The sequence below is a fragment of the Balaenoptera ricei genome, chromosome 2 (assembly GCF_028023285.1).
Source record: "Balaenoptera ricei isolate mBalRic1 chromosome 2, mBalRic1.hap2, whole genome shotgun sequence".
NCBI lineage: Eukaryota > Metazoa > Chordata > Mammalia > Artiodactyla > Balaenopteridae > Balaenoptera > Balaenoptera ricei.
In genome coordinates, this window is record NC_082640.1 from 64,362,075 (window position 1) to 64,387,783 (window position 25,709).

The 25,709-nt window shown below is 38.6% G+C and overlaps 1 protein-coding gene across 2 annotated transcripts in view; it reads right to left on the minus strand.

Annotated features, from left to right (window-relative positions):
* ARIH1 (ariadne RBR E3 ubiquitin protein ligase 1) overlaps positions 1–19,780 on the minus strand; it is a 116,356-nt gene extending 96,576 nt beyond the window's left edge. Inside the window, exon 1 of one of the 2 annotated variants that reach the window (XM_059912807.1) lies at positions 19,181–19,780. In XM_059912807.1, the coding sequence (XP_059768790.1) occupies positions 19,181–19,549 (369 nt within the window). In that variant the 5' untranslated portion in view covers positions 19,550–19,780. The remainder of the gene's footprint in view (positions 1–19,180) is intronic. The other variant, XM_059912806.1, reaches the window with a different exon arrangement.
* Between the last annotated feature and the right edge of the window lie 5,929 nt (positions 19,781–25,709).

Genomic DNA, 25,709 nt, shown 5'->3' on the forward strand with positions numbered 1-25,709 from the left:
AGCCCTCGCACAGAAACGAAGACCCAACACAGCCATAAATAAATAAATAAATAAGTAAGTAAAATTAAAAAAAAAAAAAAAAAAGTTAAAAAAAAAAAAGAAACACTGAGGGAAAATGTTTCCCCTTCTATTTCCAGGGAATCTAACCATTTACACATTTCTTATTGTAACCCCTCAAAAACATGAGCAGGTAATGAGTAATGATAATCAAATGTAATGCATAATCTCTGACTAAATTCTAGACTAGAAGAAAAAAAGCTATGAAAGACAACTGGGAAAATGTGAATGTGATATGTATACTAGATTTTTTTCTCTATGACAACTTTATTCAGATACAATTCATATACCATAAAACTCACTTTCAAAATGTGTGATTCAGTGGTTTTGATTATATTCAGAGTTGTGACGCATAGTTGTGTAAACCATTAATTTTAGAACATTTCATCACCCCAGAAACCCCATACCCATTTGCAGTCCCTCCCCATTCTCCCCTTTCCCCACCCAGCCTCTATTTTTTTGTCTCTATGGATTTGCCTATTCTGGACATGTCCTATAAATAGCATCATACAGTATGAGGTCTACTGTGACTGGTTAATTCTGTCATTTAGTTTTACTTATCTAGGAAGGCCAACAAGCTGATAGCTTGCCATGGACATCAAATAGGTCTGTTTTACTGGGGGAATGGAGGAACTATTAATTCAGAAGGTTAGTTAAATGAAGGCTGCTTAAAGCTTCAGCTACATTTTAGCAGATGAGGAAAGACAATTTATTAAAGTTAAATAACTGATACAAAGTCACAGAGCTGATAAAAGGCAAAGTTGGAACTAAACTTAGTTCTATATGATGCCAAAGACTTCAGCACTATTTTATCTCCTAATAAAATAATCCACCAATTCTCACTGATGCTACCCTCCTAATACCTTGAATACCTCTCCCACCTCTCCATTCCTGCCTTGCTAACCTCATCATATATTTCTTGCTCAGATTATTGTAATACCTTTCTCACTACTCTCCCTGCTTCCTAATATCATCCTGTTCTCATTTACTCCCTATACTGCCAACAAAGTGGCTCTTCTCAACACTAATCCTATATTAAAAGTTTATAGTTGTTTCAACTGGCCCCATCTCATTTAGCACTATGCTAAAGCCTTTCACAAACTGCCTACCTGTCTAGCCCCAGCTCCTACCACACTACTTTCCAATAATTTTAGCAATCTTTTCAATTCCTTATTGTTCATCCAACAACCTAGACTATTAATAGCTTCTGGCTTTTGTACATTCCATTAATCTTCCTCCTCTGCCTGGAATGCCATCTCCAATCCCATCTGCCTAGTGAGTTACTATTCATTTTTCAAAACCTAGCTTCAGACCCACTTCCACCAGGATCTGTCAGTCCTTCCCAGAAAACAACACTAAATTCCTTCTCTGACCTTGTAATTTTTACTGTTGTACATTTCACTGTATTATAATTTATTTATACAAGCCTCCTTAAAGAGTTGTCCAGTATCTGTATTCCCCCAGCACGGTGTAGCCACTAAAAAAATACTAGGTAAAAAATCAAATACTCAACTTATATACTGTTCTCTAACTAAACTGAAGCATTATTTTTAGGATCCCATTAACCTCAGAAATTCATAAAATAATCATGATATTTAGGGTCTTAAATGGAGCATAAAAATTAGGGTAGGGGAACTGTGGAGGTTCTACTTTTAAGAGAAAAGTATTAAGAATAAAGATAGTAATACTAGTGATTACCTCTGAGGGAGGGAATCAGGTAGTTATTAAGGTGGGAGATTTTCTACTTTTTTTATCTTCTGTACTTTTTGAATTTTGAGCCAAGAAAATAGCTGTTTGTCAAAAGTTTTTTAATCCTAAAAAAAAAAAAGTATCAAGTCTTAGAATACTAAGGCTGTTTCAATTTTTTTTTAATCAGAGCTTATGGAGGAGAGTTCAGTCATATTGGCCCCAGCATGCAACGTACTTCTGTATTTTGTTTTGGTTACACAGAATGAAAACCCTGACTCACAAAGATATGAAATTTGCATTGCCATTTCAGAATATTCTTCACTTAAACTGATCCAGAAGCTTAAAAAAAGGCAGTAGAAAACAGTTTATTCAGAGTTGACTTGTTAACACTGTCTAGCAACTGCCTTTATTTTTATAAATGCAGAGTCAGAGGAAATATGCAGAACTCAAAACCCCAAAACTATTAATAGTAGAGACACATCAAGATGAGTTATCTATCTACTTGTTACTGCAAAACCTGCCAATGTCTGCAATGAGGGTATGAACAAACATCTGCCTCTGCCTTGCCTGGCATTTATTTAACTGAACAGGGCGCGTATGTGCTGCTACAATGTTCTACCTTCTGTAACTCTGAGCAGCCATACACAGGTCTGAATCCAAAATACCAGTTCATAATAATCTTCAATCAACAATCCATAAGAAGTGAAGCAGAAGCTTTATTCTGGATTCTGCACACACAAAAAATGTTAGCCTGGATATAGTTTAACACATTGGTAATCTCCAATATGATAAATAGTTCTTTCAAAATTATAGAAAGGCTATCATGAGGAAGGGTTAGAACCAGGTAGGTTCAAGTAAAAAGCTACAGAGAGACATATATATTAACACCTGGAAAAACTCAAAATCAGAGCTGTTCAAACATGAAATGCGCTCCCTTCTAGAGTGGCTGTGGGGGTTTAAGTCACTAGGGAGGTTCAAGAATAGGCTTAACCTACTCTTAACCCTAAAAGGGATCACTTAACAGGGAGGTGGTATACTTGGTAAGTTGCTGGCCAGCATAACCTTTAAAGATCCTTTTCATCCTTGTTAATCTTACTCTATGTGAATCAAAAATTGTGTTGACTTTGACATGAAACAAATATCAGGCAAGTTTACTGCCATCATTCTTTAGCTATTGTTTATGTATTATGCTTTCATTCCTAAGGGTGCCTAGAGGATTTTTGTGAATTTTAAAGTCCTATTTTCACCCTTTTGGCTTTACAGTTGCATGGAATGCAACATTATAAATCAAGCTTCAGGTACTCATATATTTCAAGGACCCAGTGTTAACTACATTAATGCAACGTGAGTTGAGATGATTATAGAAAACAGACAAAATGCTTAGGGCCAATGAAACGGAATTATTATATTTAAAAAGACAGACTGGTAAGTAATATTATATATATACTCTCTTTTCAAAGGAATATTACTTCCATATTAAATAAGATGAGTTTAAATAGTGAGTTATCAGTTAATACACTCCTCTAAGAACATCACAAAAGAAATATTTTCTCATTATTGAACAAAGTAAGTCAAGTCAGCTAATCTCCCTTTAAATACATAAAGCATTTGTTATCCAGCGTATCCATAACAATTTCACAATGCTATTCTCCCAGAACCTCTTCGTGCTTCTGTCAGGAGAATGCTGACTTTGTGGGCCACTGGTCTCAGTTTGTAATTTCATACATAAATCACAAATAAATTTTACATTACATATATACATTCTATAACATCCACCAAGTATGTAGAATTATTTAATGTCAAAACTTTGTTTTTAAATGCTTAATTTGGACTAGAAAATAGTAAATGTTATAAATAGCAATTTTGGCTTGAAATTTTCTTGAAGGTGGTATATAGGCAGGCTGGAAAGTTTAAATGCAGCTTGTAAATAGTAGACTTCTGCCTCTATATCACCCTGGTTTATTACTTATTTGGATTCATAAGCAACAGCACTGAAGTCACAAAACAGAGCCCATTGACTCATTCTGTACAAGTCAGTCTCCTGGTGCATACAAAGCTGGAGACAGAAAGGTAGAACAGGTCTGGAGAGACAAACAGGAAATACCCAGCACACAAGACAATAACTTTCATATATGTTTTATTTATATTTAATGATATAAAATACTGAGTTCTGAACCTAGCCATGAAAGCCTGGGCAAGTTACTCAATTCCTCTAAATCTCAATTTCCTTATCTATAAAATAGTAAAAATACCATCTACTTCAGAGAAGAGTTGTGATGACTAACATTCCCTTAAATAACTGGTTAAGAACAAAAAATGGAAAATGTATCAGAGAAAGACAGAAGAGTTAATTCAGTGAAGTCAACAGAAGAGGAATGTGAACAATTCACAAATGAAAAACATAGGGATAGTACCAAGACTTATTTTTATCAATAATAAAATCAATAAGAAAACTCATTCATATTCAATTTTGACTCTTCAAATCAATGTTTATCAGCTATGGTCCAGGAACTGTGCTGGTCAATGAGAATACCAAAATTAATACACTGATCCTACCTTCAAGGATTTTCAGAGTCTATTTAGCAAGAGAATAATAGAGATTATTTTTTAAATAGAAGTCTATACAAAATCCTGAGACCCACTCAAAGGGAAAGATTCAAAGAAGAAATGATGTTTAAGGTGAGTCATGAAGTATTAATGAGTTTATCAGGGGAAAAGCATTTGAAACAAAGGAAAAAGCCTTACAAAGGCACAAAGAAAAATTTCACAGGGACTATCATTATTTTGCTATGTCAAGATGAGTGTGAAGAAATGACAGATAAGGTAGATAAAGGTCAAATTATGAAAAGCCTGATCTATCATGCTTAGAATCCTTTCTCCTAATCTGCATCCTCTGGTAACCTAGTTACTGGAATCCCCTAGGCTCAGAACCCCTAGGCTTAGTAGGTTCCTCATAAGCACCATTTCCTGTCCCATTCCTACTGCTTATCATGATTGGTAAAGATTTGGTGTTCTTTCGCAGTCCATAAACTTAGACCAAGTATGAACATTTTTGACACTGTCATAAACTGAACAGGATGACCACTCAGGAAAAAAAAGGAGACATTCAGCATTTCCTGAAAAATCTGTGGCGACCACACTACACTCACAAGGCCCCATTTTCCATCAATATCACCCTTTTCACATTCTTTCAATTTTTCTGATTTTGCTAATGAGACCCTTCTAATAACTTCCAATAGCTTCTAACAAGACTACTTATCCACACAAAAGACTACTTTCCTTCTTTCCTTAACACCAACTAGTCTCTTCGGAAGGCAGGGCTTTCCTTAACCAAGCAGCAAACAGGGGTCAAAACACAACAAACGTGAAACACGTCAGGGTTGACCTGATGTAAAAATAACACCTCAAAAGACAAACTGGTAAGTGTGGGATTTCTGGGTAATGGCAGTACACTAAGATACTCAACTATGAAAACCAGGCCAGGGCAAGTCAAGAAACAGGATATAATTGAGATCAGGCTACATGTGGATAAAAGTGGGCATGATAGGTCCTGAGTTATTGACTTTATAATCAAGGATTTATTTACATGTCTGCCCTTCCTAGACTAGGAACCCTGGACAGGAAGGAATGTTCTCCACTCATCTTTGTACATCTTGAAAGCAGTTCTTCAGCACAAACCAAGCCTTCAGATAAACGCATCCTCTGCTGACAGGATGACTACAACCTCATCAGAGACCCTGACCCAGAATTACCCAGCTAAACCACTCAAAACTATAATACAGTAAATGTTTGCTGTTTTAAACCACTAAGTGTTATTAGGGTAATTTTTTATGTAGCAATAGATAACTAACACAAGAGACTCATCTAAAATCAGTCAATTAGCTAAAATGAAAGATTCTTTTAGGACTGTAAAGCTTTCAGTATACAAATACAAAGAAAACTTAAGTACAAGAATTTGGCTCAGTCAAAAGGTCCAACTAAAGTCTGAAAAAGTTTGGTGCAGCAGAAAGAACTTCTATTTTAAAAGTCAAAAAGCCGGGGCTTCCCTGGTGGCGCAGTGGTTGAGAATCTGCCTGCCAATGCAGGGGACATGGGTTCGAGCCCTGGTCTGGGAAGATCCCACATGCCGCGGAGCAACTAGGCCCGTGGCCACAATTACTGAGCCTGTGCGTCTGGAGTCTGTGCTCCGCAACAAGAGAGGCCGCAATAATGAAAGGCCCACGCACCGCGATGAAGAGTGGCCCCCACTTGCCGCAACTAGAGAAAGCCCTCGCACAGAAACGAAGACCCAACACAGCCATAAATTAATTAATTAATTAATTAAAATTGTATAACTTTAAAAAAAAAAAAAAAGTCAAAAAGCCCCAGTTTCAGGACTTCCCTAGTGGCGCAGTGGTTAAGAATCCGCCTGCCAATGCAGGGGACAAGGGTTTGATCCCTGGTCTGGGAAGATCCCACATACCGCAGAGCAACTAAGCCCGTGCGCCACAACTACTGAGCCCGCGAGCCACAACTACTGAGCCCGCGTGCCTAGAGCCCGTGCTCCGCAACAAGAGAAGCCACTGCAATGAGAAGCCCGCGCACCACAATGAAGAGTAGCCCCCCGCCCACCGCAACGAGAAAGCCCCTGCACAACAACGAAGACCCAGTGCAGCCAAAAATAAATTAATTAAGAAAAAAAAAAGACCCAGTCTCAATGACCTCCACCAGTCTCTAACAGAGAAACTCTTGAGCTTCCCTGAGAAACCCATTTCTCAGCTTCCCTAACTTCAATTTACTTATCTATATAATGGACATAATGCTATTTTCTTGGGATTTTGTAACGAATACACGTGAAAACACCCTAGCATGTTTCATAAATATCAGCTGTTATTACCACATTTGTCTATGTTTGTGAGTCTCCCCTTACATAAAAATGAGTAAATTAGATCTTTTTTTTCCTCCATTCTGTTATTTTCCCAAATCTAAGATATTCCTTACTCCAATCTTTAAAATGTCATACCGTCTAGCTGGAATTCTAGTTCAAGGAATACATGCAGCCTCTAGAAGTGAAAAGGGCAAGGGAATAGATTCTCTTCTAGAGCCTCCAGAAGGAACACAGCCTGCCAACTCCTTGATTTTAGCCCAGTGAGACTCACTTTGAACTTGACTTTCTCAACTGTAAAATAATGAATTTCTGTTGTTTTAAGTCACTAACTTTGTGTTAATTTATTACAACAACAAAAGGAAACTAATACTGAGACTTGAAGGGGTGTCTCAATGAATGGAGGAACACTTGGTCTTCCACCCAGGACATTTACTGAATCCTGGGATTGCACAGGGCCGAGACTAAAAATCTAAAACCTCTGAAAGGCAGAGGGGCAATGATTAAAGTTTGGGACCCCCTAGGGAAGGGACTGCTGAGGAAAACACCAGGTTCTTAGTTGAAGACTCTAAAAGGCCAATGGCAGATAAGAGATAAACTGAAACTGAACAGGGCTAGAACTCAACCTTACTGTATTAAGGCAACCATTCATCACTCTCACTGTCAAGCAGAAGGAAAAATAAAAATTCTCTCTGGAGGAATCCATCATCATCCAGAATCTCTAAATATTTTATATACAGTGTTCGGCATGCAATCAAAATATGTCAACTGACAGGAACACCTGACTGAAAACTGGGAGGAAAATAAAGATAATATAAAAAGACTAACAGATAATTCGGATATTGGAGTTAGCTGACAAAACTTTTAGGAATAAATTCTTAATATGCTAGAGAAAATAGAGCAAAAGATGGAAAACAGATGAAAAAGAAGAAATCACCAGAAAATTAGCATCTATAAAAAAAGAATCAAATGGAAACTCTAGAATATAGTATCTGAAATTAATAATTAATTGAGGGGTGTTTAATAGCAAATCAGACAAAGGAGAAGACAGATTTAGAGACCCAGACGATAAGTCAATGGAAATCATCCAAACTGAAGCACAGAGAAAAAAGGATGTAAGATACACAAAAGAGCATTGGACACATGTGGAAAATAACAAAAACCTCTAATGTATGTGTAATTGGACTCTTAAAAGGAAAGGGGATAAAGGCAGAACTGAGAATTTCCAAAACTCGTAAGACATCACAGATTCAAAAGGATCTGAAAACACAAAGCAAGATCAACACAAAGAAAACCACAACTAGACACAAAGTAAAAAATATTACAAACATCCAGATTAAAGGTTCCTTAGCTTCCTCCTACCGCAAACAATGGAAGCCAGAAAACAATGGAATCTTTAAAGTGCTGAAAGAAAACTACTACCAACCTAAAATTACAAACATAGCAAAATATTCTTCAAGGACGGGGGTGAAATAAAAATATTTACACAAAAAATGTTTACTAAGTGCCTACTATGTGTTAGGTACTGTTCTGGGCACTGGGACTACAGCAATGAATAAAACAAAGTCACTGCTCTCATAGAGCTTTCACTGAAATGTAAGAAGTCAGAATATAAACAGATTAACAAATGGAATATGTCAGGTGGTATCTCTGCTAGCTCTTCCTTGAAATATTAAGCATCCCATTCTATTTCCAAACAAGTAATATTTCATGATTCACATTTCTAATATTTCTGTTAATATCCCCCACAGCATCTAACATAGCTTATACATAAATGTTTCTGATTAATCAGTAATAATTCCTAATCAGCAGTAATTCCTAACTTGTCATATATAACCCATTGCTAATTTATAGTAAACTCATATAATATCTGGCTAACTAGAAAACAGATTCTCATATCTGCTTCTGTATTCAATCCTTAAGTATGTTGTTTTGTTTAAAGAATAAAGAAAATGTAGCCTCTCAAAGATATGTAGTTGGAAAAAGCAGGAGAACTTTTATAGCCTTTTCAGGTAAGTACAGATATTCTTTTTGATATTACACCAAAACTCAAAAAGTGGTCGTTTCTTAAAGGCTAGTTGTAAAATAGAATCTGAAACCACATCAAAGAACTTTTCTTATTCTTGCTATATTAAAATCCAATGATCTATCTTGAACTCTGAATGGATCATTTACCAACGCATGATTGTGAAATATCACAATTGGTCACTGGAAAATTGGTCATTTGGAAAATACTTGTTCATTATGTTAAACAGATCTTCTAAATGTTCACATATTATACAGTATTTCATCAGGAGGCTCTCAGCCTCACAATGGCAGATATAAGTTTTCTAAAATTCTAATTTTCACTTAAAAACTAAACATGTTATCATTGGCAACAAATACTGTAAGCAGTTTTTCTTAAAATAACAGTTGTATTTCATTCATTTTGAAGAAACATTTACAAACATTTGTCTGAATAACCAGTTTGCCAGTCATTTTTTCAAGTAAAAACGGTGTTCCATCAAACAAGCAGCTTGTTCAGCTCACAAATCAAATGCACGTTTTTCAAGACAACCTCTGTACTTTAGTATGCAGAAGTGCTTTATGCATACCACCAATTTTGCCACATAAGCTAGTAAGAAAATGTGTGTACTTAAGGGATAAGATATAACACTAATAATTTTTACTGCTTCACCCAGGACAATAAGTGAAACCGACAATTTTACTGAGTGTATGGCAGTGAAAAATAAAATGACTACTGGTATAGTTGTTGCCACTGATTTGACCTGTGCTAAGGTTCCCATGGTTTTACCCACCCACTGCTTCTGCACCATCAGTACAAATCCCAGCACATTAAAAAAGGCAAGTAATGTCTTAAAAAGTTTTCCTCTTATAGGCCATACCTTGAGAACTACTGTATTAGAAGAACTCAGGTGTTTTTAACATAACTTTCAGTTCATATAAAGTGCCAGGGAACTACATGCAAATAATAAAGTTTAATCTACAACAGTCGCTATATATTCAGAGGCCTTAAAAAGCTTGCCCTCTTGGAATTTAAACACTTTTTTCTTGCCATCTTCTTACACTATTACTGTGGTGTTATCTAGAAATCATAAAATAATTTATTAGTGCCAGAAGAAAATCGTGTCTGGCTCCCTTTGGTTTACAGATAAGGAAACCAAAGAAGCAAGCATTTGCTAAAAGGACAAACTTCAGTAATGTATTCACTGAGTTTCTACTATGTCAGAGACTGTTAGTGTGACATATGCGATGGATGAAGACTCAGCTCTCACCCTCAAAACCCTCATAGCTGGCTAGTGACTTAGGTATTGGGATGGCTATATTACAGCCTCATGTAGGCCACACCAAACATCCTTACGAAGTGCTATGCAAACACAGGTAAGAAAGCAGTGATGGTAGAGAAGAGGGACCTGGTAAGAGATATGTAATATCTGAACAGGGTATGAGTAGGACTATATCAGGCAGTTAAAAAGAGAAAGAGCATCACAAGAAGAGGGACCAGCATAAGCAAAAACAGGAAAACATAAATGTGTATTACATATTAAGAAATTATAAGTAGTGCAATTGGGGTTGGTGGGAGAATCGGGAACAACAGAAGGTAAGACTGAAAAAATTAGCTGAAATCAAGATGGGGAAGCCATGAACACCGTATTAAAGAATCTAGACCAGAGGTATAATAGGAAATGTGTGTGGCAGCAGGGAGGACAATAAAGTCTCTTTTTTTTTTAAGCAGGAAAATGACTAGTATATTTGTATTTGGTAGTATGATAGACAGACTGGAAGCCCAGAGACAAAAAAGCAAAATAAAAAGAGGCCCTAGGGAGTTTCCTGGTGGTCCAGTAGTTAGGACTCTTCGATTTCAATGCCTTGGCCTGGGGTTCAATCCCTGGTTGGGGAACTAAGATCCCACAAGCCGCATAGGGAGACAAAAAAAAAAAAAAAAGAGGCCTTAGATTAGGCTTAGTAAAAAGGAGAGGAATAACATAAATTTCAGAGGTAACTTGATCAGGGCTAATTAGGTATGGGAAATGCAGGGCAAAAAAGAATCAGTGATGACTTTCAAATTCCAAGAATGGTTAACTAGTAAGTCAATCAAAGGAAGAACAGCCTTAAGGAGAGAAGGCAGTAAATTTGGGTTTCAAATGGGTTTCAGAGAAATATCTGTCCAAAATGTCACAAGTTTCAATGTGTCCATATTAGAGGTTTTTACTTATAAACACTTGCTAAGAGAATTAGAAAATACTTCTCAGTCTCTAGCTTATACTTAACCCCTAAAAAATGTACAATTGTGATTGAGAAAGGATGTATTACCAAGTAACTGAAATCATTTAATATCTGAATTAGAAGTATGACAGTTTCAAAGGAGACAGCAAAGCAAGCCTGGGGAGAAGTGTCTGAGATTATAGCTATTCTTAGCATTGTCTAAACAAATGTCTTAGTAATAAGGAAATGTTACCTAATACCTCATTATCTGCTGTAGTTTTTGCCAAAATGTATCATGTCAGGTCACTGTGACACTTCTTCTAAACGGAACATAGGAAAAAGGAAAAATGCTATTCAGCAAGTTTACATTACAGGAAAAAAAACTACACGAAAAAACTCCCAATGCAGTATTTGGCCTTAATACTAGCATTCTCATTTTTAAAACTGAAAAAAAGTAGGGCTCTGAAAGTTAATCTGCCAGAGCAGCTGCTAGCTCAATAAGACCTTTTAAAACTGCCTTCTAAGATACCAAACTACCCATTAATTTAACTCAAATACCAAGTGGGCATCTACTATGCACCAAGATACATAAAGAAATGTTATTCAAGATCAAGCCAGATGACTACCTATCACTGGGTGAATAAAAATTTAGGAAGAAAGCTAAAATTTAGGAAGAAACTTAAATTACACGATTGTAGAAATCTACTGATTCTATAAAATGTGCCATTCTTTTGGAATTGAAGATCTAACACTGGCCCGCATTTTAATTAGCTTGGGCAGTTTTGATTTGCTTTGTTTTAAATACAGTAGGCTTTTTTAAACACTGAAAATAAAATAAGGCAAGGACTGCCACTTCTATCTCCATGGGCTCCAAAGGATCCAGTCATCCCAGGTTAGAAGCAGCCTCAGATTACAGATTATTCTCTCACCTAGTAAGTGATCATCAAATGTCAGCCTAACTACTCATTCTTCCATTTATCCCATCATTTAATGGGAATAATTAAGCTATTTGTAAAGGTACATAGTAACACAGTGTGTCAAGATAGTCAAGATTTTAGCAAAGGGGACTTCCTGGGTGGTGCAGTGGTTAAGAATCCACCTACCAATGCCGGGGACACGGGTTCAAGCCTTAGTCCGGGAAGATCCCACATGTCGCGGAGCAACTAAGCCCATGCGCCACAATTACTGAGCCGGCACTCCAGAGCCTGCGAGCCACAACTGAGTCTGCGTGCCACAACTACTGAAGACCTCGCACCTAGAGCCCATGCTCCTCAACAAGAGAAGCCACCACAATGAGAAGCCCGCACACTGCAACGAAGAGTAACCCCTGCTCGCTGCCAACTAGAGAAAGCCCAAGCGCAGCAACAAAAACCCAACGCAGCCTAAAAAAATAAATAAATATATTTATTTATTTAAAAAAAAAAGATCTTAGCAAAGTTATGGGCCTGTGATTCTATACCTATGGAAAGTGTCCAATGGAAAAACAGAGAGGTAGGCAACATACATATTCAAAGATATAGGTTCACTGTCATAAAAGGAACAAAGAAAAGGGGATTGATTATCTTCAAGAAGTTTTTCCTTCATGCTTCCAAACAATAATTGTTAAGAAAACAACAATAAAAACCTTCATCCAAAGGGCCACCCTAGGAACAACAGGTTAAAGTTAAAATGGAAACAGATTTTAATTCCATTTTTTTCCCTAAATCAAGAGTTAAACTTAGAATGAGCTACATCACAAAATATCTGTCATTTACTCATTGTTAAGCAGACCGGAATGTTAAAGAGAGAGGATTCTTAGAGACACTGGACAACAACAGGGGCTTTCAACCCTAGTTGTACATGAAAATAAACCAGGGAAAACTTCTGTTTAATGACAATGCCTGGTCCAAACTCCCAGAGACCCATTTGCTTAGTCTTGGGTTATGAGTGCCAGCATTTTTTTAAATCCTCAAGTAAAGAAATCTGAATAAAATGAGTAGACTGCATCGATGTCAATATACTGATTATATTATACTACAGTTCTGCAAGATGTTACCACTGCAGAAAAATCAGTAAAAAGGGTATACGGGATCTCTCTGCATTATTTCTTGCACCTGCATGTGACTCTACAATTATCTCAAAATTAAAAATGTAATGAAAAAATTCCCAGGTGATTCCACTATGTAGCTAAAGTTAAAAACAAACAAACAAACGACTGGAGGATCTCAGATTCCTGCCAAGTCTAAGAGGCTGCAAATTATTCTTTCAGTCTCAGCCATTGAAAGGTAATTAGGAATGTTTATCATTTAAAGATATAATACTTTGCAAAGCCAAACACAAATAATTTATGGTTATTCAAAACTAAAAAATCCAAACTACTGTAATACTCTCCCATTTGTATATAAATTGATTGGATAAACATTTTACAGTAGTTCTCATTCACCTCTTGACTGAACCAGATTATATATATCATGGTAGGTAGCCTGTAAAATGGCCCCCAGGATCCACCTCCTCGTCTTCCTACTTCTGTGTAATCCCTTCCTCTTGAGTGTGAGCTGGACTTACTCACTTAAAACAAGTAGAATATGGCGAAGGGATGGGATGTCACTTCTGAGATGAAGTTATAAAAGACTGTGGCTTCCATCTTGGGGGCTCTCTATCACACACCCCCCTCCCGGCCCTCACCCCACAGGAAAGAAGCTACTGTGTTGTAAGCCACTTTCTGGAGAAGCCCACATGTCAGGAACTGGCCAAAAACCAGCCAGTGAAAAATCTGAGGCCTGCCCAACAGCCACACAAGTGAGCCTGGAATGGGATCTTCCCATAGTCAAATCTTGATAACTGCAATCTAGCTGATATGTTGGTTGCAGCCTTATAAGGGACCCTGAGACGAGGCACCCAACTAAGCTGAAGCCAGAATCGTGGCCCATAGAAAATGTGAGATAATAAATGTTTGTTGTTTTTAAGCCACTAAGTTTTGGTAGAAATATAGGGCTAAAGATAACTAATACATACAGCTGCCACAGGTCAAATCCAGAAGAAAGTAATCTAATCTGATGACTTCTGCCTACCTTTGTTCATAGTATCAAACCTCCCAGGTTCTACAACAGTATCACCCATAATTAACAAACTCTGTTTTACCTGAGCTGACTTCACCATCACCGGGACACACTTTCCTCATTCTTACTTCAATTTCTTAGAAGGGCTCCTATCCATTTGTTCTATCCATCTAAATCCTAGGCATCTTCCAGATAACATCCACAGATCTCTCTTCCATGAACACCTACTACTATCCGTTTAGCACTGACCTAATAGCTTTGAGTGTCTAAATTCAGAGACCGTGAACTCCTTGAGAATAAGTCTCATATTTTCAACATGTTATACAGTATTGAGCAGTTGCATTTACAGTATCCAAGACCTTACATCCCTTCCAGTGTATCAACTAAAGAAACTCTCTCAACTATTTTTGTTATAAAAAAAAAAAAAAAAAAAATCCCAGGGGGTGAAGAAGGGTGGAAGAAAACCCAAGTGTTCCAACCTAGAATGTGAGATGTCACTAGTTTGGCTTGCATGTTTGCAATAACTGAGTAAAAACCACCCTAATCTGAAGGATAACAGTAATGATAACAAATCCCCTTTATGATTAGCCCAGTAAGTGTTGTGCAGGCTCTTGAAATTTTCCTTTTATTAGTTTCTTAAACAATCTGCCTTCCATCATTAACCCACTCTCTAGTAATTTATCACTAGTCATTACACATGGAGAAATACTGCTGTTAAATTTCAACTAGACCAGTGGTTCTCAAACTTTAGCTTGCATCAGCATCACCTGGAATGCTTGTTAAAAGAGACTGCTGGAGCCCACCCCCCTAGTTTCTGATTCACAGGTCTAATGCCATAAGTGATTCAAAAAGAATTAATGTAATTTAAAGCCTATAGCTCAAGGAGATCAGCTGGGAAAAGATAAAAGTTCAAGAGGAATAAACCACACCAAACACCTTAATAGCTTCAAAATACATACAAACACACTACTTCCCCTCTCCCCCACCCCAAAAGTTAACAAATTTAAATTCATCTTGATACAACCACTTGAATTCCATTTCTTGGAAACAATGAGCACCTCCAACTCACTGAGGTTTTAAAAGGATGTTAGAAAAACAAAGCATTAATGTAAAAAAGACCAATCCATTATTAGTTCATCACTCCTGTTTTAACTTTCCAGATCCAAAAAACAGGCAAAGGAAAACAAAACCTGAAGGTTCTGAGATGTAAATTAACTTGCCAGTTAGGAAAAGCAGTGGCTAGAACTGACTCCTGTACCAACACACAATACACTGGACTATACGGTCTCTAATTTATGCATGAAACCTCACCTTAGGAGCTCTTTAATTAAATATTTTAGTTAAATAAATAAATGGGTGAAATAATATTAAAGATTTCAAATCAACAGCCAACAGAAAATTTCCCTCATAAAGGTTACATATTTCTGTTGTCTTTAAAACAGGTTATTTAGAATAATAAATAATAGGAAGACGCCCACCCACTTCTCTTTATGCCTCCTCTCTGACCACTCACATCCAACAGCCCCATGCGCCTCTTCCTCAGCACAGCCTTTAAACGTAGTATTCCTAAGGGTTACTTGACCTTCTCACTCTACTCATTCTCCCTGAGTGAGTCAAAATCATGACACTGGATGAACTATGACTATTCCAGTGGTTCGGAACTATCACTAGAGTGGCTAAAAATATAGAGATGCTTAGGCTCCAATTCAGACCTGACTAATGGATAACAATCTCTGGATATGGAGCCCAAGGACCTCTATGTTCCCCACCTCCATATGCTTCTTAGGCAAGAACCATGTCCTCTAGAGTGACCAGCACAGACACAAGGCACAACCAACATCTGCTAAAGATTGCTGTGCAAACACAAAACAGCAAATTTAAACATCCCTCAACTGCAGAGTTGCGTAGTGTTAGTTTAATAAATTACTTAGCTATTTAGGCAATTACGTTAGATAACCACTGTATTATTATTAACCACTTTAATATGAACAATACTAGTTAAGTAAATGTAGCTAGGTAAATTAGGGGCTTTAAGCACTTCTCTATCATTACTATATGTTAAAGAACATCTCTGATCTTTTCTTAAAAGTTCAAAAGGTAAGCTAAGTAGCCACAAAGAGTTTTAATAAAACAAGACCAAATTAGACAGACTATAACAAGAGTTACAGAAAGCCAGAAAACGAAGAGCTTTCTAAAAGAAAAAGTGTTAACTTACTTGATTGAAGACTAGAACTAACCCACAGATATCTACAAATAACAGTATTAATCTGTTGTTGCCCAGAAAAAGTAATCAAATTCCCCCAGGAAAGACTAAATTAACTTGGCATCCTTTTGACATTCAATCTTTTTCTCCTGCACATTTATTTTCAAATCCACTAACATAACTGATTCAAAAGTAGCACTGGAAAAAAAAAAAAAAAGTAGCACTGGGAAGAAGGGGATTTAAATTTTCTAGAATTAACAGTAAGCTCCCTGATGTGAACTAAGTAAAACAAAGGTTTTTAAACTTACTTAAAACTTACTGTCATATTAAACCAACATTAGTTTTAATTGAAAAACTTAAAGGCTCTATGAATATAAACAGGACTTACAAATCAATAAAAGATAAACATCCCAAAAGGGGGTAAAGTGAGCAAAAGCAAAGGGCAATTTATGAAAGAAATACCAATGCCCAATAAACACATTAAAAGTTCAACCTCATCAGTTTAAAAAACGCAAATTTAAAAAATGATAATCTTTCTGAAAGCAATGTGGTAATATGTATCAAATGGTTGAAAATAAGCAAATTCTTTGACTCAGCAATTCAATTTATCCTAAGAAAAGAAAACATTCAAAGATATATCTATAAGCATATTCCCAATGAGGTTTACAAAAAATGGAAACTGGACAATAAAAAGGAAGACCAATAAAAACAGATTGATTAAATAAATTAGTTTAGATATGTAATTGTGTAAGCACTTGAAAAATAATTACTCATTGGCAGGAGAAAACTGACACTCCTGTTTTTGTAACCTGCTTTTTTCTACTGAAAACATAAAGAGAACACAAAGTTTGACTGTGTTATTATTAAAAAAAGAATATGTACAGTGTATCCACAGGTCTGGAACAATTACTACAGTTCAAATTCTGGTGTATCTCTCCCAGTGTCAGGCAAAATAAATCTTTTGTCTTTTTTTTTCTCCTTACCGCCATCAGTTTTTTCTTACAATGTAATGTGTTACCTGTGTAACTTTTTAAGTTTAAATCTATTAACATAAATAACCTGTAACATAACCAAAGCCTAGTTTAGTGTACCATTTGCCTAGTGTATACCATTTGGAGAAAAAACGGTCTGGGATAAATCCTATCCTTTGATTTACTGATATTGCTAAATATGAACTTTTAACAAAGGAAAGATACTTATTTCAGCAATCCTACTTAAGAGCATGCTTAATATGAAGGAAACGAGGAAAAAAAGAGTTGTATCAAAAATCCAGCATGAAAACATGATTAAAGTAGGACACGTAAAAAAATCCCTAGTATTTTGTAGGTCTCCTTAGTTCAGTTCATCCGCTTTTATTCCTTTTCCCCTAAACTAACAAAGAAAAACTGATGTCACATGCATTAGCTACATCTCTGTTCCAGAAGTGACATAAAGAACTTGTAAGGTTTGGCCTCAGTGATTAAGGACACACCTAAGAGCTGAAAAAGCTGGATGAGATTTACCTACATGAAAACAGACTATAAGTTAAAAAGTTAAATAATATCCATGAATTTTTAAAGTTAATTAAAATGCCAATAAGCTAGGTACAAAGTTTGAAAACATCAGATTTTATATAGATTTACTATATACTTTATATCGTAAATAAATGAAAAGAGAATTCAGGGTTTCACTGTAAATTCAGTTTCCTCAAAAAAAGAAAATGTCTCAATTTAGCGACCTAAGAACTCAACTGTCATATTTTTAGGATCAGAAAGAGCAGTAAAACTTATCTTTCTTCTACAACCCTTCAATTTCCTCCTCAAACTACATCATCTATAGAAAATTTGAGATTTCCACTCTTTAGTAATAGTACTAGATTTTCAGATTTTTTTTTTTTACTATTATTCAAAACACTCTCTTCAAATAGGCCTAAATAGATGGTTCCACTTTCAAAAGAAAGTGTCGCTTACTAAACAGTACTGTAAAAATCTATTAATCATGCAAACTCAACAAGTAGGCAGTGACATACTGCTAATTTGCCAGTGAATATTGGCCAACCAATTTTAAGGGAGAAAAAAAATGACATACCAGAAGGCAACAGTAACCTGCTGCTCACGTACACAGTTTCATTTCATGTAACTAGTGTTTTCTAAGAGTTGCACTGAATCAAGACTCCATTTTTATTCTTCAGTCATACCCCTGACCCCTCATCATAATTGTTTTCTCCAAATAAATGTAAACTTTTGGTTTCCTAAAGTTCAAAAACGCAAAATCTAACCCACGAGAAGGTTAAATGAGATATGGTTATCAACTTAAACCGAGCCCAACTTACTGACCACGAAATACAAATTATCAGAGAAAAGGAGTCCAGAAGCATAAAGTCTCCACTTACTAACTCACAGCAGAGTCCTGTCCAATATTACACAATAACACTGCGTTTTGCTGTGGTTTTAGCTGCAAGGCTGGGTGTGCAAGCTGCAGCAACTATTCCAACAGCTTCAAGTATGCTACAACTGAAAAAAGTAGTAGTCAGGACCCAAAAGAATAGCAAGGACTTAAAAAGAGGCAAGCAGAAGCCTCACCATCAGAAAAGAAGACCCATCAGCACCTCTTCCGAGAAATAGTTCCCTTCCCCCATCTTTAAGTAGGCACTTAAGACTGCCAAGCAGATCCATTTCTTTATTAACTGGTGCCCACTTGGGGCAACCGTACACCAAGCAGCTCTTAGGCCTACTCTAACCCCTTCCAAAAGTTCTCAAGTGAGACTGAAGGCCGGGGAAACCGTCTTAAGGGCCCAGTTCTTCAGCTCTCCTCCACCCCACCTACGCCCCGCCCCTATAGGCGCTCCTAGGGCCAGAGGAAGGACACCCGGCCCAGGGACAGGCAGGAATTGCCCGTAAGAGAAGTCTTAGGCAGCCGGAGGCCTCCGCCATAGCAGGACCTGGAAAGCACCGCCCCCAGCGCACCTCCCCACACCCGGCGAATGTCTGCTCTATCCCCAGCAGAGACAGCGGAGGAGACTGGGCCGGGAGGCACCGGGCTGGGCTGCGCACCAGGCCCAGGCCTGCCCCTTGGGGCCGCGCGGACCACCCGAATCTGCTCCCGGGTCCGTCCCGGTCCAGCCCACGCCGGGGCCACCCTCACCTGGATGACCTCGTTGACCTCCCGGATACATTCCACCATGTGTTGCAGAATCTGCTCGGCCGTGAGCACCTCGTAGCGGTAATCCTCCTCCTGCTCGTGCCCCGGCCCGCCGCCGCCGCCGCCACCACCGCCACCACCGCCGGGCCCCAGAGCGCTGCCGCCGCCGCCGCCCGTCTCCCCGCACAGCAGTCCGTCCCGCTCCCCGCCGACGCCCAGCCCGGGCTCCACCAGCTCCACCTCGCCCAGATCCAGGTTATCATCGTCCGGCTCGTCGTCGTCCTCGTCCTCCTCCTCTTCGGCGCCGCTGTCCTCCTCACTGCACTCTTCGTCCTCGTCGAACTCGTAGTTGTAGCCCTCGTCCGAGTCCATGGCGCGACGCGCGGGGGCCCGGCGGACGCTGGCCCCTGAGGCGGGGAGAGGGCGGGGACGCCGAGGCCCCGGCTCTCGCTCCGGCTCCGGCTGATGTCCGGACGCAGGCCTGGCTCCGGCCCCGCGGGCCGCGGCTCCTCCCCGGGCGCGGCGGTTGGCGGTTGGCGGCTGGCGGCGGCGGGGAGGGCGCGGAGGAGGGAGGGAGGGAGCGAGGGGGCCGCTTGCCGCCCGCCTCAGTCAGACGCGGCTCCGCTCTGGCCCCCGAAGGAAAACAGTCCCCAGCGCTACCTCCACGGCCGCTGCTACTGCTACTGAGCCAACAAAGGGGCGTGCGTCACCGCGTCGCGCTGCGTCGTCGCGTCACTGCTCTTGACGTAGTCGCGCCCCCGCCCCGCCGCCCCTGCGTGGAGTGCGGGGAGACCCCACGGCCCGAGCTGGCCCAGGGAGCGCGGCGCGCTCCGGCGCGGCGGGAATCGCCGGCTGGGTTCCGGCTGCGGACGCTGTTTGGGCCGACACCAGCGGCCGGTGTACTGGAGGAGGCTGTGGCCTCCTGGTCACCGAGGGGGACGGTGGGTGGCGGGGGGGGGCGGGCACCTGGGCCACCCAGGTGGTGGTTTTTGCCGCAGGCCATGGGGATCCAGCCCCTCGCGCAGTCCGTGGGGGAAGGTGCCTTCCCACCGGGCCGGGGAGACCCTTCCCGCCCGTCCTGGAGTAATTTCAGGAAGACCTCGGCTGTTCAGCTAATATTCCTGTTGCCTGGGCTGCTCAGTGAATTCTGTTTTATGCAAATAGTCTAAACTGTGTAGCAGGTGAACCTCGTTTTAAGTAATTCATTTGATTCTGTACAGACGTGCTGTGATTTTTAAGTCGCCTATAGTGACGTCATTTAAAAGAAGTGTTTCCTGAACTCAGCCTATCAAGCACCTATTCAAGGCCCTAAACAATGTTACAGTCATGGCTTGCCTTAAATGAGCACCGTGTAAGGGGTTTACATATATATTTCTCATCTTCACGGAGCCACAGTACCCATTTTATACCTGAGACTCAAAGGGAAAGAGACTTGACCAAGACCACAGAACACTTGCTCTATTTTAGCGCCTAGGTGACCTTAAATATCAATCATAAAAATACTTTATAATGCATAATATGTATTATATACTGCATTGTATATAAAATGCATTGTAAGACAACACAATACAGACAATAATAGAAATATCTACAGAAACCAAATAAAGCAGAGATAGTGCTTGTCTCTTATCTGGAAATGTGCTGTGTGAGCTGAGTGTTGATGGATGGCTAGGAGTTTTAACAGAGAAGGTAGGGAAGATGGTCTAGCCTGAGAAAAGAACAAAAGCAATAGCACAGTAGGTGTAAAGTAGTTTAGTTTGGGGAGCTTAAAGTGCAAGCAGGGTAAATGGCAAAATATTAAGCAAGTTAGTGACCAGGACAGTAAGAGTATTTTATGACATTCTAACAGTAGGCTTAAATCTTTGTAAGTGGGACGGGAGAACCAGAGAAATGTTCTGAAGGAAGAAGAGGCATGAGAAAACTCCTTCTTGGGATAACTTGAAGGACTGGCCAGACTGGAAATCTTTTAAAGTCTGAATACCTAACTTATAAACCTTACCGTTCAACCTACAGGTTCCTTTTGGAAACTGATTCTGAAAAGTGAAAAATTCCTTTATAATGTGCATAAGCCTCTACTAATTTGTCCATTTTGTAAATTTTTTAATAATCAGATTTCCTAAAACAATCTTAGGATTTGCAAATTAAAGCTTTTAACATCAATGCTGGTAGGTCTTGGTCCTTTGATTCTATTTAGTGATTCTAGGTTGTTGCCACACCTGGGGCAAGTTAAGGACACTAGTAACCCTTCTCATCCCCACTATTATATACCTACAGAAAAAATCAGCAATGCTTGTCAGTACCCTAAACTCCTTTGCCCCATCTTTCTTTTCATCTACCCCTATCTTGAGTGAACCTTACCATTCACATCCTCCCCTTTGGTACTGGAGCAGCTGACCACTATTGGAGAAATTTTCATAATCACATGCATTCTGTTATTAAATTCCAATCACCTACCACACCTGAACCCTCAACACCACCCAGCAATCCTGTTAAATTTTTCTAAATTATTCTCCCACTCTAGGCAACTCTTTCAAACCTTTGCCAGTTTTTTCAAATCCCCAATCCTGCCCTTCCAAATCCTCTCAAAGTACGTGACTTTACATCACAGAGACATTTGACATCTTAAGGACCAATGTGACTGAAGCATACTGAGCAAAAAGAGAGTGTTAGGGGATAAAGTCAGAGAGGGCAGATCAAGGCAGAGAGCAAGTAGGACCTTGTAGGGCATCTTAAGAAGTTTACATTATTACAATGGGAAGCATTAAAGGATTTTAAGCAGAAGAATGCAACCATATGATCTGTGGGTTGTTTTATTTTTTTAATAACTATGGGTGCTTTGTGGAGAATGGACTATGAAAGCAGAGACCAATTATGAGGCTGTCTCAGTAGTCCAGGTGAATAATGATAATGGCTTGGGCCAGGGTTGTGACAGTGGGGAGGATGAGAAGTGGTCAGTTTCATGTATAATTTGAAAGTAGAGCCAACAGATTTGCTGATGGCTTGCCTGTGGGGTTGATGGAGGAATCAAGGATGCCTCTTAAATTTGGGGCTTGAGCAACTGGGTGAATGGTGGTGCTGTTTACTGAAATATGTTAAATTTGATATGCTTGTTAGACATCGAGGTAGAGATGTTGAGAGGGCAGTTCCATATGCTAATATACAAGACTGAAGGTCAAGAGAAGTTAGGGCTAGATATAGAATTTCACCAGTGTTTATGTCAACAATGTTGAGAAGCAGCATAGGCTAAAATTTAAGAGCTTAGGCTCTGGAGGAAACAGAGCAGAGTTTACCTCTGCCCCTCCAGTTGTTATCTATAACTTTGAACAAATTACTGAACTTCACTTTGGAGGATTATAATTCCTATTCTCATAGGATTATTTGTGAGGAGCAAATGGAATAATATATTTAAAGCACTTGACACAGTGCCTGGCACATAGTTATATGTTCACAAAATTAAAACTTTTAAAAAGTGTCGTAAGTCACCTTGCATCTTGCAGAAAAAGAACAATAGCCAATTGGATTTATAACCTTTTAATTGATTTTATTTTGATTATACATGTATGTACATGGCCGATGTCATCCCTGTTTTCCAGGGAAGAAAATTGTCCTGCTTTTTTCTTAGAAATCTTTTCCATAGTCTGATGACTCCTTTTTTGGTCATTATCATAGTGCTTCTGAATTTTGGGGTCTCCTATTTATGGGTAAACCATCATAATGAAATTTTCAGCAATACTCATTCCATTGATATTTTTAAAAAATATCTTAGAATCAGGTTAGTTTATAGCGCTATTAAAGAAAACCAGTATAACAACTCCACTCTGGCCCCAAATTGGCTAAGGGATGACCCACATACAATGTTTTTTTAAGTGACTTGATCTTAAAGGTACTACCTGTGTTACTGCCTTCTCAGCTATGGTGATTACTGGGTTGACGTACAGTAGTCTGTAAACAACAACAGGACAAGTTCCTTGAAAAAGAACAGGCAAGTTAATATTTCCTTGGTGCCAAAAGAATAATTGTTTTGTAATTAGGTACTCCCATTTTCCCCATGTCCTAATAAGGTCAAAAATATTAGTACATATTTATTAAATATCTACTCATGGAGCAAAACTCCATAAATATTTATATGCTCACCAAATAGTTATGAACTAAATTCCAACAGGAAAAATGTGCAAGTGCTTTTCAGATAAATAGAAATTAAAAGAGCACTGGAATTTTTCTAAGGGCAGATAATAGTGCTGTAAGCTATGAAAAAACCTCTAGTAATGGCAGGGCACTAGGGTGACCAACTGTCCCAGTTGGCACAAAACGGGAGTATCCTGGGATGTGGAATTTTCAGTGCTAAAACGGGGAAATCTCAGACAAACTGGGATGTGGTCACCTCACCAAAAATTCGTGTATGATTTAATTAAAACACCATTTCCAAACCTAAATGGAAATTGCTTTTTGTCATTTTGCTTATAAAGTTTTTTTAATGCAGCATTTTTGGGGTTTGTTTGTTTTTTAATGCTTTAGTTGTTCCTGTGTTTTACCAGGTAGGAAGTAAGAAAATGAAATTTTAATTTTAATATAAATTTAATTTAAAATTAAATTTTAGCAAATGTGCAGAGATTCTAATAAGCTAATTGATTACTTTGCATTTCTTTAAAAACATCTGTGTACTTCATATTTTGTTACAAATAACAATTAAGTGTTATACCATTGTTGAGAGGTAGATCTTATACCAGTTCTATGTGGTAAATAATAAAGCTTAGAGAAACTGAGGTTATATGCCTCATTAGAAGTCTGGTAGAAATAGTAATACAGTAACCAAAAATAGAACCTGAGAATCCTGACTGCAGCCGCCTGTCTAAAATACACTCTCTACCTTATCTTTCTTCTAGAATACAGAATTATAGACTTTATTATTGAACCAGAGATTTTAAACAAGTAATTATCTACAATGTGTGCTAAGATAATGCTGCATCTAGAAATAGAGTACATACACGCCCTCATACAATTAGACAGGTGTACAAAACCATAGTGTCTGTGTTCCCCATAATTGCAAGGCACATTTATTTGGCCTAATAGTGTGCTTATATTACAGCAAAAAAATAGCAAATGATCACCCACCCCACCAAGAAGTGAGCATATGTTTGTCCTCATGACTTAATCATTTGAAGAAAAAAGGTTTTTTTGTTTCTTTGTTTTTTCTCTTTTTGGCCGCACCGTGAGGCATGCTGCACTTCCATGAACAGGTATGGAACTCGTGCCCCCTGCAGTGGAAGCACAGAGTCTTAACCACTGGACCACCAGGGAAGTCCAAAAAAGTACTTTTATAACAAAGTTTGCAAAAGAAATGCTTCTCTGGTTTACCGTATCTCTATTGTGTTGCCCTGTGGATGTATTTGAATGAATGGATGTATGAATGAGCAAAAAGTGAGCAAATATATTATTGAGTGTCTACTATATGCTAGAGTAGGTGCATGCACTTTTTAAATTTACTCCTTATGATCTCATGAAATTGGGATTCTTTTTCTTTTTTAACTGAAGTATAGTTGATTTACAATGTTATGCCCATCTCTGCTGTGCAGGAAAGTGACTCAATTTTACACATATATACATTATTTTTTTAATATTCTTTTCCATCATGGTTTATCCCAGGAGATTGGATATAGTTCCCTGTACTATACAGTAGAACCTTGTTGTTTACCCATTCTAAATGTAATAGTTTGCATCTAGAAGTTGGGATTCTTTCTTTCTTTTTTTTGAATTTTTGAATTTAATTTTATTTATTTTTTTATACAGCAGGTTCTTATTAGTTATCTATTTGATACATATTAGTGTATATATGTCAATCCCAATCTCCCAATTCATCACACTACCACCCCCACCCCCTGCCGTTTTCCCCCCATGGTGTCCATACGTTTGTTCTCTACATCTGTGTCTCAATTTCTGCACTGCAAACCGGTTCATCTGTACCATTTTTCTAGGTTCCACATATACGCATTAATATACGGTATTTGTTTTTCTCTTTCTGACTTACTTCACTCTGTATGACAGTCTCTAAATCCATCCATGTGTCTACAAATGACCCAACTTCGTTCCTTTTTATTGCTGAGTAATATTCCATTGTATATATGTACCACCTCTTCTTTATCCATTCATCTGTCGATGGGCATTTAGGTTGCTTCCATGACCTGGCTATTGTAAATAGTGCTGCAATGAACATTGGGGTGCATGTGTCTTTTTGAATTATGGTTTTCTCTGGGTATATGCCCAGTAGTGGGATTGAGGTGGGTCATATGGTAATTCTATTTTTAGTTTTTTAAGGAACCTCCATACTGATCTCCATAGTGGCTGTATCAATTTACATTCCCACCAACAGTGCAAGAGGGTTCCCTTTTCTCCACACCCTCTCCAGCATTTGTTGTTTGTAGATTTTCTGATGATGTCCATTCTGACTGGTGTGAGGTGATACCTCATTGTAGTTTTGATTTGCATTTCTCTAATAATTAGTGATGTTGAGCAGCTTTTCATGTGCTTCTTGGCC